The following is an 18,603-nucleotide window of genomic DNA, read 5'->3' on the forward strand; positions in this document are numbered from 1 at the left end:
CCACCTATACAACCATAGTTGCAAGCTGAGGAACAGAAACTATTGCAACAGTTTTTGATGATATGGGGACCTGGGCCACTTAGTCATACTGCTCACGGTGCCCTGTTCCTTCTCGTGCCCAATCCTTTATGTGCTATTTCATCTTATGATGGATTGCTACTAGGCCAGCTTGTCCTTGTGCCTTGGCAGGTCTAACAAAGCCAAGCTTGTGATGGGAAGTTCTAGCCACGTGGTCTCTTAATGCCCGTTGTCAGGTGGATCCAGTAGCACACCTGGAACTATTACAGTATATAATTATGCTATGTGATTATATGGTATATACTTATCCAACAGATAGCATGGCCTTGCTAGAAAACCCCATAGGATTATGTTGTAATTTTTTTACTGAGGTTTGCCATAAACTCCACATGATGTCACTTGCCACTGCAAACACTTAGAATATCAGAGAGTCTGCTGCACTGTATGGCCCAGATGGTAGGGGCTGCTGGTACTGTAGCCTGAACCGGCTGGAGAGTACTTTCCTGCTCCAAGCTCCTGTCAGAGCTGGCAGCCTCTTTGTCACTCAGCATATGTGTCAGAGCCGTATACCTAACTATGGAATATGCTACCTCCAAAACCCAGAGGCCCGTGAGGTATTGTGCTTCCTTCTTCATGGTGGGGATGCAACATGCAGCAATTTGTTCTTTATTTTAAGCTTACTGAGACTACTGGACCCCCTAAAATCTTCACTGATGTGGCAGGCCCCTTAATCTTCAGAGAGTTTTCTCTTACTCTCAAGGACTCATGTGTCCCAGAAGTCCAACATACTTACTGCCTCTTACTCACCCAGTCTGTTTTAACTGACCAACATAATAAACAAATGTGATGTTCTACAGAATGTCCAGGCAGTCCAGCTTTATTTGGACTATGTTATGACAGAGAGTAAAGAGCTAATATAGATTCTGGGCAGACTGCGAATGGAGCCTGCTGTCCTTCCCAGGAATGTGCATTGCTTCTGGTAAATTTCCATCTAAGAACTGCTTCAGCTTGATCTGCAGCCTTTTCGTCTTCATCCAGTTTTAAATATGTTCTAATTTTTATTTTAACTACTTCTTGTTTCCATGAATTATTTGGAAGTCTGTTTTTAATTTCTAAAAATTTAAAATCTCCTTTGGATAACCTTTTGTTATTGATTTCTAATAATAGTGCTTTGTACTCTGTATTTCAGTTTAAAAGTTTGATGCCTTTAGGCCTAATATTTGGTCAATTTTTATAAATATTTCAAGTATGCTTGAAAAGAACAGGGATTCTTTATTGGTGATTATAGTTCTCTATCATCTGTATAGCCTTACTAATTTTATGTCCACTTAGTCAACTACTGAAACTGATGTGTTAAAATTTCTCACTGTATTTGTGGATTTGTCAGTTACTCTTTGTAATTCTATTCATTTTGACTTTATTTTGAAGCTCTATTAGCTATCTACAATTTTAGAATTTGTATACCTTACTGGTAAATTTTTACTTTTATTATTATGTAGTGTAAGGCTGGTGGTGAGTTTGAGCATTTCGGGGCTGATCAAGGAAAAAGCTATGGCCATGAGGTGGCAGTAGCACACACAGGCTTTATTTGGGTAATACTTCAACAGGTTTATGCTAGGAAAGGCTGTAGCAGCATGAGACCTTCCAGAAGCTTAAGGCATAGGGCCACCATCCAGAAGAGGAGAAGGGCAACGGTACTGCGGGATAGAGGCATCAGAGACAGAGGTTTTATGTCCAGGGGGCTGATGTCTGATGTCACTCAGCAGCATGGCAGGAGTCTCTGGGATAGAGAATTCCAAAAGGCAGGAGCAGCTTAGAGTCTCTAGCCTAAGGCATATTATTTCTGAGGTGAACAGATTTTTGGACACAGTTTCACAGAGTAGGTAAAGCAGGCAAGCTCTAAATAGCTAAAAATCTATCTGTTTGGACTATATTTAAAACAAGTGGATGGGTAAACTTTTGGTTTGGTCCCAATGGGTATTTGAGCTAATGGGTCTCAGCTTGCTGTGAAGAAATGAACCACCCATGAGCCAATATAAAGAGGCCACCTTTGCTTCGTATACATAACATAGAGTGACTTTCTTTAGCTCTTTTTTTGCTCATCATTGTTTATTATATTTTGCTTTTTATTATTTTGGTAAAGTTTCAGTTTATAGTAGTCCACTGTCTTACTATTTATTTATTATTCAAACTGCTCTAGTAAGAATTTTACTTTATTCTTTGCTTCCATTTAACTAAAACTGCTCTGGATAAGGTCATCAATGACCATTATATCAAATCCAATTAATGTTTTAAACTTTCTTATTGTATACGCACGTTTAATTTATATAATTTGAAAATGGATATCATACATGGAATTTATAATTTTTTTGTTTGCTTACTCTTTTCTCTCTCCTTTTCCTCTGCTTCCTACCCAAATTCTGATCTTTACTCTGCCTACCATCTCCAGACAAATGATGTCATCCCCATTAGAATATATCATCAACAGTTTTCTTCATGTTCATAAAATCATATACATACACACATACACTACCCAAAATAAGAATATATAAAACATATATATACACACACACACACATACAAGCGCACAGTTAGGATTAATCATGCCATACTGCATCTTGTTTTTTTTCACTACTGCATAGAAATACTTAGTCAACTAATATATGTGTATTTTCCATTAAGATCAATGTTGCAATAAATGTATATATGTGTGTGCATACATGCTGATTCTATTTCTATAGGATTACTATGATAAAGAATATATTTTTTCCCAGATGTTCCCAAATTATTTTCCAAAAAGACTGTAATAATCTGTATTTTTTCTTTACCACCAGCATATGAGAGAACTTGGTTCCAGCCTCCAAAATCCCCACCAGTGATAGGTATAGCTCTTCTTGATATGTGACTGTCTCATGGGGTACAAAGTAACAGCCCTCTACTGCTTAATTTGTATTTCCCTGGTTACTAGTGAGTTTTATACATTTTGGTCATTTGGATTTTCTCTTCTGTGGTTATGTCTTTATATTATTTGCCCATGTTTTTGTTTGCCTTTTCCTTGCCCATTTGTAAGTGCTCATCTAGTGCATGGTATCATTACACATTACATATAATATGGAGTAGTATAAATATTAACTCTTTGTCTGTAACCCACATGGCAATTTCCCCTGTTTATTACATATTATTGATAGACTTTATTTTTTTGTCACAAAAAAATTGTTAATTTTTATCACATAGTTTTCCCTGTCTTTAGTCTTCTATTTTCTTTTCTTCCCCCTATCCCAACTCTCTTTCTAAAATAATAAAAAATAATTTAAAAAATAATTTTAATCAAAGTCTTTAGTGAAAATTGGGAATCCAATTTTGTTTTCCCTTTGAATTAAAACATGACATTTGTCACACATTAAATTTTCATCTCAATTCTTTTCTGTCAGTCTTCTTTATTCTTATTTAATGCAGTTATTTTTATCATATTGACTTGATTCCAAGGGCTTTATAGTATGTGCTGATACCTGGTGAGTAAAAGTAAAGTTCTTCTCATTTTTGTTTGTTTGTTTGATCTTAAGAAAATTTAATCCAATTTTAAAAGACTCTTGTGATTCTAATATGAGTTTTATTGAATTTATTAATTTAAGAGATTTATATTTTTACAATAGTATTGTTTCATATGTTTAAATCTTGTTCAATCACTTTTAGTGACATTTTCATAGATTGTTTCTTTTTTCTTATAGGTCTTATACCCTTCTTGGCAAATTTATTCTTTTTATTTTTCCTATTGTGAATGAAATATTTCTCCCATTAGACTTCAAGGTGCTTATTGCTATTAAGTTTTGTATATTAATCTTGTTTCCAAATACCTTACTAAAATCCCTCTTTGTTTTTCCTAATCTCTGTGGTTTCCTAGGAATATAATCATATCGACACTGGATCCTCCAAGATAATCTTTAGTAATAATGGCAGTAGCCATTCCCACTAGTTCCTGATTTTGATTAAAACAGCTTATGATTTTAAATACTTGTAAGCTTTTCATAAATAATCTTCATTGTGTTTAAATAGTTTCCTTCAATTTCTATTTTACTCAAGAATCATTAGGAATGTCTACTGAATCTTAATAGCCCTTTTAGCATCTATTGATATGATCATGTTTTCTTTAATTCATTTGTGTAACTGATTGTGTTAATAGATTTACTGAAATTAAAACACTCTTCAATTCCTGAAATACGATCCTCTTTGCCATAGTGATTAACCTTTTTTTTTTTTTTTTTTGGTATAGCGCTAAATTTTTATTTAGAATTTTCATCCATATGTATAAATGATATTGATCATGGTTTTTTTCTTGTTTTTTGTCTTGTTTATCAGGTTTTTATATTAATGTTATACTAGCTATATGAGTTAGGGAGTTTTTACTTTTTTAAAAAAATTGGGATACTTTAAATCACATTGAAATCATCTTTCATGTCACCCTAGTACTTTTAAAACTATGGATTTTTTAAAAAATCACTTTTTCTACTCCTATCTGATAATTGGGCTATTAACATTTTAAACTTTGTCTTGGATCACTTTTGATCATTTGTTTTTCTAGGAAATTAGCCATTTCCTCTAGATTTTCCATTGTGTTGCTACACAGTTGCATGCAGAATTTTAAAGTGAACATCTTTCTATCTTCATCTTACTTAATTTCTTGGCATCATTTAACATAGTTGAAGACTGTACTTCTATCTTAAATTTATTGATTAGATGTTCTTGATTCATATCTTTAGTGTGATAATGCAGAGGACTGTATGATGGGTACTAATGGAAAATTACAGGAAATATGAAAATTTAGTGAATTGTTTGTTGACATTTTTTTCTCACTTACAGGGTTCATCTCTATAATTATGCAATTTGCTACCCTTTTCCCCTTTTATATTATTTTGGAAAATTACAGCTTTATAGTAGACAGCAGTAATTTGTAAATACTGTGGCTGATCTATTTGACAACAGTGTTCTAAGAGAATGGAGTCACAGATACACTTTTTGTAAAGCCAAGAATCAAGCATTTAAACCAAAGGGAAGTTAGTGACATCATCTCTGACTGAAAGACACAGATACACCTCTCTGAACAGATTTTTCTGTGTCCTTCAAGACCATAATGTAAAATTACACAATACGATTGCTAATAATTAATATGAATTGTCTACTTTCTATATTAAAATAATACTTACTACAACATGACTCGATTAAACTGGGATTTCTGCAAAAGATAATAGATGACTCCCTGAACATAAAGTGAGCCTCCAGAAAGACTGTTACGACAAACTGAAGCATAACCTCAGATGCAGCAGCACAGCTAAAACAGGACAGCTCAGAGAGTCTCCTCCAAGCCCACCTCTGGTGCCAGGGGACTGCATGGCCAGCAAGGCAGTGAGGCAGTCACAGAACTACAGCTGAATGGTTTTTAAACATGACTCGTAACCCTCCCTAAGGTAGAAGAGGCCATCTAACTTGATTTATGTGGTTTAAATCACTGTTCCTTTATTTAGCTTCCTCCTATTTTAACAAATTAAATTATGCAGTGAATTACTGTCATTAAACTCGAAAAATATTTCCACTGAATGAAAAACTTCCTATGATAAGCCTCCAAATATCAAGGAATGAGTCATAGTGTTTTCTGCATAAACTTTCCACCTGGATATACACTTTAAACATTAAGCTTTTAACAATAATGTGGAAATTGGTATCACCAAGTGCAACAGAATATCCTACCTTCTTAAATACCATGTACTACTTATCTTGATTCAAATTCATTCAACATCATTTATGTAACTTGATCACAGTGATGCTCTCAGGGACTGTAGTGTGTAGGATCCTGTATTAAAGGGTCTCAAGCGGCTAGGCTTTTAGTGTTCATATAAATTTTCTGATTCCCTCCCCTGCTGTCAGCTGTCACACTTTATTGTTTACCTGTCTCTAGCAGGACCCTGTCGATGCCGATACTTATGATTTGTTCAGAAACAGAAATCAGATAACCAAACTTGTTAGAATTAGGTGTGAAGAGTAAGTAGACACTGAAGATGGGGATCTGAGCGCACTCACTTCTAAATAAAGTCGAGTATTAGTGACAACTCCCCTGGCCTTCTCCAGGTTGGTGATGCTGCCACAACTGAATTCTAAACAGGTAAAGTGCAGCTAGATGTTTCTGCTAAGTAGTAAATAAAATATTCACCTTAATTTAAGAACTCATTAAAACCTTTAAAACTCTTTGCAGAGGAAGAGTCTAATAGCACGTTTCTAATGAAGAGTGTAGGATCACAGTAAGAAAGGTGGAACTATATACATCAGCAGCTGGCTTAATTAGCTTCCCATAAACTTATTAACAAATTAGGTTACAAAATACAAAAGCAATTTAATGAGTCATCATATGAGACACTGAACTCAAAGCTGAACTATAACATGCTTTTCAAAATACAACTTAATTACCCATATGAATGAATCACTAATATTTCAAGACTGCTCAACAGTTTTGGATACCTATTTATGTAATGGTTGTGCTCAACTGCTGAGTCAAGCAATGAGTAAGTGCCCTGGTTAGGGAGAAGCAGTCTTCAAAAACACCATGTGACAGTAACAATAGAGATGTTTCTCGAAGGTTCTAGAAATCCAAGATACATATTTCAAGAGCCAAGTTATCTTCTGTTTTATCAGTTCAGATGCAGCTAGATTTCTATTAGATGTCATTTTTTTAAGGCAGACATGATAGAATTCTGTGAATTTATAAGAGGAAGTAACAGCAACTGGTAATAATGCTTATGTAAAGGGGTTATTAAAATAACAGCTTGCTACAGCCCAAGGCTGCTGAAAAATTTGCACAGATGGGAAAATACTTGGGCACAACGCTTTAACAAATTTTAACAACTGAAAATGTGGGGAGAAAAAACTTTATTCTGAGAGTATAACCTTCTTACTTTTGAGGTGTTAAAATTACCTTTTATGAGATGATAGTTTTCAATTTTGTAAATGTTCTTACACTTAACAAATTTTAACATTGATAATTTCACTTTAGTTTCCACATTTGGGGGAAATTTTACCTTCTCCTGTAAAATGTAAGAATAGGAACCACTAGAACATGTATAAAACCATGCTGCTGTGATTTGCAGTGAAATGCTTTTAAAGAAAAGTATTTTATGACCACAGACCAGGATATTCAAACTTCTGGTGAGAAAGGTTTTTCCCCAGAGCCAAAGTGAGAGCAATATTATATTTCTCCCTACTCACAGGTGAGGAGAGAAGAGAGAAGTAACAATTTTAGACATATACCTTGTAAAACTTCTCAAAACCACACCTACATTTCTAACCCTAAAATTAAAATTCCTACTATTGTTCAAGAGAAAATCAAGATCACGTAATTGAAGCTAATGACATTACATGTAATAAACTAAAAATCCAGGTACCATGCTTAGTGTGGTGTCTGGTACTTAGCTTTGATGATTATTGGAAGAAGAATTAAATATGTCTGTCTCCCAAACCTTCTTCACATATAAAGAAGGCAGAGGGAACTGACTGCAATGTACCTTTAATAGACAGACTGAATGACAGCTATTACTATAAGAATTGTAATATAAGATGAAAACTAAACAGACTCTTGGGCTAAAAAATTACAAAAGTTCTAAAGATTCTCCAGTAATTTTATTTTTCAAACCTTTTGTAATAAAGAGGATTAAAACGTTCATATTGACACAGCTTTGAACACTGAACTATTATCATTTTAATGTAAATTCGGATATACTTTATTCCTAATTGACCTTCAAACTGTAGCAGCTCATGAGTTTGTTTAGCCATAAGTGTTCTTGCCACCCCGCCCCACCTTGTCACTGAGTCAGATGGCTCAAGATACATATACACAACACACGTAAACAGACACAAACAAGCCTTTTATGAAGTAAACAAATCTTTTATAAAGTAAATAATTGTTCCTTGTTGGAACTTTTTATACCCAGTTCCCCATCTTTTCTGAAATTTGGATATTCATATTTATAGGCAACAATATTTATAAAGTAAAGAGTTTCTCTTTGAAAACTCAAGCAATTCTTGACAGCAAGATTTTTCTTATTGATCTAAAAAGAATGGAATATGGAATTCCCAAAAGGGGAAAAAAAAAATCACTTCAAATGACCAAAACAGAAGAGCACTAAAAAATAATACATTTAACAGTGTAGGGAGAAAATACTAAAATATAGAGTCTGTTGAAAATATTGATGTTCAAAGAAACAGCTTTGGACTCACTGCCAAAAACTTAGATTTTTCTCAATTAATGAAAAGCAAAAGTGTTAGTTTTATTATAGGAAGATATATTCTTTGAAGTCAGAATGAAAGAGTTGTTCAATTTGCTTTCTATATAAATGAATATACAAAGTATCAAATATAAACAGTAGTGTAGCAAGAAAATAAATTGGCAGAAATAATTATTCAACCAGTAGCAATAATAAAAACCACCATCTGAAAGATCTTCTACACACAAAGAATGAAAAAATATTGTCATAAGATTTTACAGCACACAACTCAATTCCACCCTACTTCACTACTATTATACTTCTTTCTTCTTCAGTATTAGTGGGCCCACATTATCTCCTGTCAATTCATTGTGTTTATTGTGTGAACCATCACAGGCAGGAAACTAGAAAGGAAAAAAAAATTACAATTGTTATTTTTAAAATGATTCAGTAAGTAGAAAGATTTGTGTAATGCTCTTACAAAGAAACTCCATTAACTTTAAGGGGAAAAAACATATCAGATAGCTTTCCTGAGTAACAGATGTACTCCACATCTAACCTAACTACATTCCAATACTACAGCAAATCTAACAAGTTTAGTTAATTTGTCACTTGGTAGATTTTAAATAAAAAGCTCTGGATGATTCCATCTAAGTCAATATAACAGTCTTCAAAGGGAGTCAAAATAAGCTGTTACTCTCTATAGAGCTGTAAATTTGAGCTCATCGCTTCACTTATTTTAAATTTAAAAAGAATGTAATTTAAATGCAAAATAAATTATTTCATAATGTTTTCTTACTATAAAACTCATGCATACTCTAACATTTCTTTAAAAATTTAAATATATTTTTAAAAACTTACTCATAGGTAACAATAATCAACATTTTGGTATATCTTTCCTTCTGTACTTACTTTGTGTATTCTTTTTTTAAGCAAAATTGGGATCAAACTGTAATATGCTTCTTGTTTATATTACATCATGCTCCCATGTTATTATATATTCTTTAAAAAACGTGATTTTTCATAGCTTCCTTATATCCCATCATTTGTATTATACCACACTTTAATCATTCCCCTATTATCAGATATCTAGATTGTTTCTAAAATTTTATTACAAAGGATGCTGTGATGAACATAATTGTACTTAAAACCTCAAACAGGCAATGCTCAAAGTAGAAGAAAACAGATCTCATCAATGACTTATAATACCCATCACTCCAAATTCTTCTTAACTTCCACAATAAAAATCATCCATAATTACACCTGCCATTTACTAGCTCATACTATATATAAGGCGCTGTGCACATATCATCTCACTAAATCCTCAGAAACATGGTATTGATTTATTATCAGATTTTAAAAAACCCCTGATGATCAGAGATTAAAGACTAAGTCATATACTGTTAAGTGGCTGACATCAGATTTGAAGAGTTTATTCTAACTCCAAAGCTTAAGCTCTTTTCCACTAAGCCTTATGTTCTCTCAAAACATAAGTGTTTTAAACTACATGTTACTCTAGCTAACTGCTGAACACAGTGAAAATAGATTTCTATCCTTCCATGCTGCTGTAACTTTCCTAATGTAGGAAGTTTATTGATTATAAGAGGTGAACTTTAAGAATACAGACTTTCAGTGATGAATACTATGGAAAAATCTCTCATCTCACGGAATCATAAAACTGAGGATTTAAGAAGCAAAACAAGCCTAACTGCACAAAATTTCAGCATATGTGTAAATAGACATCTTACCGTCTTAGAACGCCAACACCTACAATAAGCTGCTTTAGTAAGACACAAATCTTCAATGTTTATTTCATTCACCACTTTGGGATTTTCCTTTTGTATTTTAAGATTAATCAAGCTATCCTTCTGTTGCCTTTTCTTCGGGAGGAACGGACGAACTGCAAGGTAGCCAAGTAGCGCGAGCACACCAAGGAAAGGCAATAACCGAAGCCATTCTGAAACTAAACATGCACAGATTTGTTAGAATCTGTGTGCTCCTGTAACAGAACTCAAATAGCATGTCTCATCCTTGAGCTTATCTTTATCTATTCTTTATTTCTCATCTTAAGGTCTTAACTATTTATCTGTAAAACTGTGAATAATTAACGATCAAGACACCTATACCCAGGACCACCTTGTTTTATTTGTGGGCTAACTTGAGACTTTTGAAACTAAAAAACCTAATTTTCAGAAATAGGTCTTCTATCAAATATGCTAATTATCCTCACTAAATATATTTGTGTTTATCTTTAATTCAGGAATTATGCTCACCATTAATTATAAACAAAATTCAATGTGTGATATATTTTATAGGTTTAAAAAACATTTCCACCATGTCTAAAATCATACAATCGAATATCCATGGTTTACCACTGGTTTATAATTTATGACAGAACATGTCTTCAATGCTTTAATTTACATTTTTGGTAAGGTATAGTTTTTTCTTTTAAGGCACAGTAATTTCTGAAGAAACACCTAAATGTTGTGTAAAACTACTATTTTAAAGAGCTAACTGAAATTTTCACATACGTTCTATTCGATACATGTTTTCTTCCATAAGAGTTCATTAAAGCTTTCTGTAGTACTCAACACTGTCTTAGAGGGATAGGGAATGTAAGTAATATAAATGAAACACCAGGAAGCCAAGATAAATATTTCAGTATGCACTTATCAAATGCTAGTTAGCGCCCGGCCTCTGCTAGGCTCCGGAGGGAATCCTTTCAGTCCTTCAGGAGTTACCACTTGATGTCCTTCAGTAAGTGCTAACTTGGTAACTTGCTAATAAGCACTATATAGAAATAGCTTAGTGGAGAAAGAGAAAACTTGAAGGTCACGTGCTAAGGCATGCTAATAAATGTTAATGGCAAATGAACAGACCAAGCTAAGAGTGTCACTGTATTACCTCATTTAATACTGTGTTGGCTTAAACAACTGCATTTGTTAGGCAGCATTAATATTCCCACTTTTCATGTGGGTAAACTGGAGCTTAAGCAGGTTTAGTCCAGGACAGTAAGTCCAAAGTCTGTTTTTAATCACCATCAATCAAATTCAACAGATCTAAAATTTTATCTGTTCTTCTGTTGGTAAAACTACTCTCTAGAGATAACTGTTCTTCTTGGTTAACTATTGAAAGAAAGACTAGCTTAACACTAACTCTTCCAAAATGAAACTTTTCACTACAACACCACGCCAAAGGTTTGTTATGAGTTCTAGACAAAACAACCTATTTACATATGTATAGCTCTTATAAGAGTGCCTGGCACAGAGACGATGTATGATAAATGGTAGCTTTGATTAAGAAATTACAAAGATTGGTAGCAAATTCTCTGAAAAAAAATATTTTGCCAATTCAACCTGACAATGCTATATGGCAGAAATCTTTGGGGACAATCTTTTAGTCACCAAATGAAACTCTGTAAGGATAAGATGTTGCAGTCAGGCTGGCTGTTCTATTCTCATAACTGAAGTGGAGACACTCCACATAAATCCTTTGAATGAATTAAAGTTCCAGAAATGACAAAGAACTTTTTCTTGGTGGGGAGGGGTCTATCTAGAGTTCTGTGCTGTCCAATATAGTAGCCACTAGCCACAGTTTTGATTTTATTTTAATCAGGTATGGTAAGATGACAGACATGGAGACAACTGCCTTGAAAGGAAAGTTTACTTACAATTCCCAAGAGGAAGGCACACACCATGACACACAGGACCACAACGGAAGTACAAGGATTTGTCAGAAGGAAGGTGAGAGGAAAGGGCACAAGCGTTTATTGTGGTTTCTATGGAAAAGGCAAGTTAGGGTAAACTGTTTAGGATTGACTAGGTTGAATAATTTCAGTGGGCTCTGGGCTGTAGGGCTGGTCCCTAGTTGTCTCAGATCTGGCCCTGGGGTGACTTAGGGCAGGGGAAAAACTGGCATGGTAAGTGAGAGTTAGGGAGAGGAGGTAATTGGAGTGTAGGCTTTGGATTGGTTGCTTGCATATGAAAGGTATGCTCACAGGCAAGTAGTTTATTATCTCTACGAATTAGCTAGTCCTGGGAGGGGGCAGGTTCTCCCTGGCCAGCAAAGACCCCAAGATGTCCAAACATCACAAAACATAGAAAATAAAAAACCTGATTAATGCATATGTGTGGCTATTTAAATAAATTAAAATTAAGTAAAATTCAAAATTCAGTTTCTAAGACACAGTCATATTTCAGCAGCTCAAGAGCCAGGTGTGGCTAGTGGTTACCATTATTTGACAGCACAGAAAACATTTCTTCATCACAGAAAGGTTTCTGGATGGTGCTGCCATAGACCACTGTTTCTGTAAAGACCAATGTTTCTATAAAGTATGACACAGCAAGACTACTTTGACAGCTTCAATTCCCACAAACATCCCATTCCTCGTGTACCTAAAGCTGGCCAAAGCTACTTATTACTTGGTGGAAGGTTTCCTGTGTTCTTTGCATAAGGAATTCCTTCTGTCTGCCATGCCTTTCTACCTGTGGTCTATCAGACCCATTTACGTGGACCCTTTAAAAGTAGGGTCAAACACTGCCTCCTCCATAAGTCTGCCTTGATTTCACAAAGCAAAATTAATCACTCCCTCCTTTACTTCCAAGCCCCTTTCCCTCAGTTTCTTTTATTATACCACTGTTACCTGTTTATAAAGCTGATTCTTCCATAAGCCTGCATGTATGAAAAGGAGCTGTGTACTACTCTTCTGGCACAAAGCAGATACCTCATAAATGTTTAATGAGTAACGTAATGAATGAACGAATGTAGAGCATAAATGTCAGTCCCCTTCTCACTCACCATATTGTACTGTAATTACTTATTTACACATATCTCTAGATCAGGCAATCAATATCTCAGACTGTTACTGGCCCCAGCATCCAGTATAGTATCTCAAAACACTAGTTATTCAATAAACGTTTGTTGAATGTAGAATAACATTAAGTATTTCTTGGTATATTACAAAATTTACAAACTTAAAAAGTAACAAGAGGTTAAGTGACTCAAAGTCAAAAAGTAAATGAATAAGAATGTAAAGATGAAAAACCTTAACTTAGATTCTTAAGTTTAGCATTTCCTATCTTAACTCACAAATTTCAAGAAATAAATGGTGTTAACATGGTTTTAAAAATCTACTTCAGAAAATATTCTTCTAATATTTAATTCCTTCGCAAAATACTACTCTGTAGTAATACAGTGATGAAAGTACTATTATTTCTTACAATAAAGTAATAATTTATGCAAGTCTTATTCAGTAAAGCCTATTTTTTAAAAGATGACAAACTTCAATTTAACTACAGAAAAGATTTATAAAGGAAAATAATACAGCCTATAAAGCTCAATTAAATCATTTTATGTATATTTATTAGGGCTGATTTTTGGTAGAGAAATATGAAGTACAGAAAAACCAAACAAGAAATTTAAAGAAGAACTTTAAGATTGGCTATTTTCTATGAACCTGTCTGATATATGTTGAGCTACTGCAGATATATTAGCTACTGTGAAGGGAAATCTATTACCTACTAATTATTAGGTATAATGTGGATTTTGTGCAGTATATTTTAAAATTCTTTTAGGATTATCAGAAATTGCATTTATTTTACAAAATTTAGAAAAGTATAAAAAATAAAATAACTTTTAATCAGTCAAGGGTTGGGAACATTCTGTTGTATTTCGTTTCCTATTCAAAAGGTTGCATATAATGATACCATAAAAATAATACTGGCAACTTGGTTGCTGATACTTTCATAACATTTTCTTACGTGTCATTTATGGGTAAAACATATAAATGAATTTCTTTCTAAACTTTAGAAGGATGAAAGTAAAATATTTTCAATGAATGGCTTTACTATTACCACTTAAAACCTAATACAGACTATTAAGGACTAAACGGCCAATAAAATGAAATTAACAATCAATTTAAAAATCTTTTTTCCACTCAGTACCATAAATAGAACTGTGTCCCAGTATCTAGAACATTGCCTGGCCCATAGTAAGTGCTCAGTAAATCTTTGATGACTTGAGGAATTCTAAATTGCAAAGTAGTTACATGGATGAAGATGTTTCAATGACACCAAAGTTGTTCTCCACAAAGGCTAGTATAATCTTTAATTACACTGACTTTTAAAAATAGTTGGCCTAGCTAGGAAGAGGGGGGAAAAAACTTCCACAGTTTATAGTAACTATGTAAATATTTTCCCAAATTCTCAAAAATAAAAGTTTTCTAAAATAAAATTCTTCAATCTTTCAGAAATAACCTTTATTATTTACATGTTAATAAATGCAACTCTAGTTTGAACTTGATCTTAGGTATTTAGCTGAGTTGTGACAAATATACTCCTGGGAGCCTTCACTGAAAATGTATAAAAATATGTAAAATATCTCCATCACCTCAGAAAATATTCTGCCCTCTTCTACCCTATCTCCCCACCACTGATTCTTATAATCAGAGATTCTTTCACTCAGTATAACATTTTTGAGATTCATCCGGTGGATCAGTAATTCATTCCTTTTTATTACTAACCAGTATTCCACTCTATGAATATACCATACTTTGTTTATCCACTCTCATATTGGTAGGTACCTGGGATGTTTCCAGTTTGGGATTATTATAAATAAGGCTGTTAAATAACATGCTTGTGTAAGTCTTTTTGTGGATAGTTTTCAGCTCTGTTCAACTTCTAAACACTTTGTTCAAAACTGGTCCTTTCTGGAGCTAATGCCCTTGAAGATGTTAGCTCTGACATGTCTGTGTTACTCTGGGAAAAATATTATTATAGTCTTAGGATTCACTGCCTTGTCTTAGGAGTAAAACCATTATGTTTCAAAGAAGCTAACTAGTTCAAGTGGGGAAGAACTACTATATTCAAAGTTTCAGAGATAGCTTTTAAATCTAGAAGTAAACTGTTTCCTGACTTTTGAATGGGGAGATTTTTTTTGGTTGTTCCCGTATTTAAAAAGTTTATATGACAGGGAAAGCCTTTTTAAAGGTCAAAGTATTTGAATACACTATACTTTCAAAAGGTAGAATTACACTAATTTACCTTAAAAGCCTCACTCTTAAAAATGTGACCTAAACAAAGATAGATATGTTGTTTTGATAGGTAAAGGCTGCCTATAAATACTGTATGGTAATTAAGGATCTCCAGGTGTTTACTAAGAATGCAGAGTCATCATGAGAGAGTCAGTTGTTTAAAAAAAAAAAAAACTACTGGATCTAAAAAGGGAAGGAAAAACAGTCAAGAACAAGGTAAACTGTAACTTTTTTTGCTCAAATTGTCATAAATAGAAAATGAAAATATTTTTGTCTAGCAGACATTTTAAACAATTATGTTGAAAAGTTATCTTTCAGGTTTTTATTTCAACAAAATTCTAAGCTGGATTCTAAAAGTAGCTCATTCAAGAGAGCCAAATGTCATTAGCTATTACAACCTAACCAGACAGGGAGACTCAGAGTGGAAATTGGTCACTGAAGCTTTTCTTCCATAGTGCTCCAAAATAGATCTGCAACTGTTATACTGTCACTGTCCAGTACAAAACAGACTCTTTTTTCACAAAGTAGTTATTACAAACATGTTAATGTTTCCTAAACAAATAGGCAATACAATGAGAACTGTACACAGGCTGCAATGGGACTTAAGTTAAATATGTACTATTAAGGTATTTATCAAAGTTGTCATTATTTCTAAGAAGCAATCTTCACATTAAATATTTAACAGCTTTAAAGAGGAAGCTACTCTATATTATTGATTCAAGAGGGAAAAAGTTTAGATTGAGTTTCCTTAATGCCTTTAATAGGAGTTAAATATTTGTTGACAGTAGGAATCTTTGGGGGGGGGGGAGTTTGAAAATCTAGCTACTAAATCAAATATACTTTTTTTTAATATATTTTTATTGATTAAATACACTTTCCAATCTGCTTCAACTACACTCTATTTACAGAATATTGAAACTAATATAAAACCAGCCACAATCAGAATCAACAGACAATTCAGAATTCAGGTTAAATCGGACTGTGGTGGGAGTAAAGAGATTTTTTGTTTTCCTTCTTGAGAGTTAAAAACTCAGCAGTTAATTTATGCAAGTTAGTAAGGTAAATTGGCAACTGGGAACAAATGTTACAAAATGATCATATTCTTTGTACCTGGTATTACTATTGAGTGAATATATTCAAGGGTATAATTCAAAGGAGAAAAAAATAACAATTGGTACAGGGCTACTTATCACTGATCGCTATGAATAAAAAAGATACATAAAAACATTCCAAATTTCCAGCTGCAGGGGAATGGTTAGACCTACTGTGATGTTAATTTAAAATAAGATTATATACATAGTTGTTAGAACAAGATGAGGAATACATTAAAATATGTAAAGTGCTTCAGTAAAAGAACTAAGGGGGAAGAAGTCAATTTTACATAATTGCCACAATCAGAATAAACTTGTATAATCAAAAAACTATGACGTTTATAAACACTTGATTTGAAAGTTTTTTCATTTTGTTACAATTATGTTGCTTTTTTTTTTTTTTTTTTTTTGGCAGGGGAGGTAGTTAGGTTTATTTTATTTTATTTTACAGGAGGTACTGGGGATTGAACCCAGGATCTTGTGTATGCTAAGCATGCACTCTACCACTTGAGCTATATCCTCCCAGCTTGCTGCTTATGTTTAGATGTTTCTTTTTAATGTTTAGTCAGTTACAACCCTTTCTATTCAAAATCACCCTTTCTACCAAACCTCTTAACATCTAAAATGTTAAAATCTCACCATCCATTTGTCAATAGAGCAAATGTCTCTGACCATAATTCAAAGAATCTCTAGATTTAGAACAGTTTCTAGTTTATCGCATCTAAATCTATTCACCACCACATTGCCTTTTTTTTTTTTTTTTTAAATCTCTGAGAGGGCATCTCTCTCAAAGGACCCCATCTGTTTGGGTCAAGTATTCTCTAATTAAAAAAACAATAATAATTCCTTGTATGAGAGCTGAAATCCACGTTCAGACAACCTGCACTCATTTGGTCCTAGTTCTGACTTTCAGTATACAGAGAATAAATCTTATTTTTCTTCCACCAGCCAGCCTTCCAAATACAGTATTTTAAAGTCAGCTACCATAGATCTCCAGACTGCTATAGGCTAAGCAACCCTGTTACCTCAAAATTATCTGAATTCCTGTTTACATTCCCTGATAGTCAGGACATATGAGTTCAATGTTTGCTTTATCAGTATGTTTGGGTTTTTTTCCCTCCTCATCCTAATCAGTCCCTGGTCTGGTTTACAAATATCCCACTCACACTTAATGCTCAGAACCCAACAAAATCTTCCAAGTGTTGACTGCATTCTGTTAATTTTCATCCTTCAAATGTGAAATCCAGAGTTGTGGATTCTATTTTCTAAAGGAGGTAACATATGTATAAAATGTTACATATATTCATTAAATTTCATCGTCTAATTCTTGGTCCATGTTACTAACCAAGGGATCTTTCCTCCAACTCGAGTGACCTAAACTGCCTCCAGGCCCGTAGTAACGGAAGTGACCTCAAATGCCCCCATTATCATGGGGGTCAACTCTTCCCTATGCGAATGGAGTTTATTTTCTAATTTTGTTACCAAAAAAAAAAAAAAAAAAAAACCTGCCAAACACATATTACGTGTATATGTGTTTCTCTCCCACACGCTCACGCCCACACTAAAGCTGGGGCGGCCTGATACACAGCGCCTTAGATAACGATGACTTACCCTGCTCTAAAATAAACACGCTGCAGGGAGCGATGGAGATGAAAAAGATGGGCCGGTTCCCAACTCAACCTTATCTGCAAACATCGGGTCTCCCACCAGGAAGGACAGCGGAGACAGCCACGAGGACCAGCGCCCGGGGCCGCCAAGCACGAGAGCCGGCCTCTCCCGGGATCCCCAGCGGCGGAGCCAGCGCGCCCACCGCCCTCGCAGCGCAGGCTCACCGGGTCACGCGCCAGCCGCCCAGCTCCGCCCCGCCCCTCGGCCCCAGGACTTTTAGGGGCCCGCCCCCACCCTCCGCCTTGGGAAACTTGCAAGGATGGGGACTGGCTGGAGGCTAGGATTACCTGTGAGCCGGGCGAACCCAGTAATGCTCTCGGGGACTGGAAGCCGCTTAAGATAGGCGGGGAGCTGCACCTTCACGATGCGGGCCACGCTCTCCAGCACCATGCTGGCCAGCGGCGTCCGCTGCTCTCGGGACCCCCGCCGCTCTCCGGCCGAGCTGCCGCGCCTGCGCCGAGAGCGGAAGCGGCCGGCGGGCGCTCGCGGCCGCCGGGCGGGGGCGGGGCTGCGGGCTAGGAGGAGCGGTGACCTGCCCGGCGCCGATTGG

The 18,603-nt window shown here is 34.9% G+C and overlaps 1 protein-coding gene across 1 annotated transcript; it reads right to left on the reverse strand.

The window, feature by feature from the left end:
- Positions 1 to 7,735: 7,735 nt before the first annotated feature.
- Positions 7,736 to 18,528, reverse strand: CISD2 (CDGSH iron sulfur domain 2). The gene is made up of 3 exons (XM_031468566.2): positions 18,341 to 18,528; positions 10,013 to 10,227; positions 7,736 to 8,668 (listed from the first exon to the last, which is right to left on the reverse strand). The coding sequence occupies exons 1-3, from the start codon at positions 18,441 to 18,443 to the stop codon at positions 8,579 to 8,581; spliced, it is 408 nt and encodes a 135-aa protein (XP_031324426.2). The 5' UTR covers positions 18,444 to 18,528; the 3' UTR covers positions 7,736 to 8,578.
- Between the last annotated feature and the right edge of the window lie 75 nt (positions 18,529 to 18,603).

Source organism: Camelus dromedarius, chromosome 1 (assembly GCF_036321535.1).
Source record: "Camelus dromedarius isolate mCamDro1 chromosome 1, mCamDro1.pat, whole genome shotgun sequence".
Lineage (NCBI taxonomy): Eukaryota > Metazoa > Chordata > Mammalia > Artiodactyla > Camelidae > Camelus > Camelus dromedarius.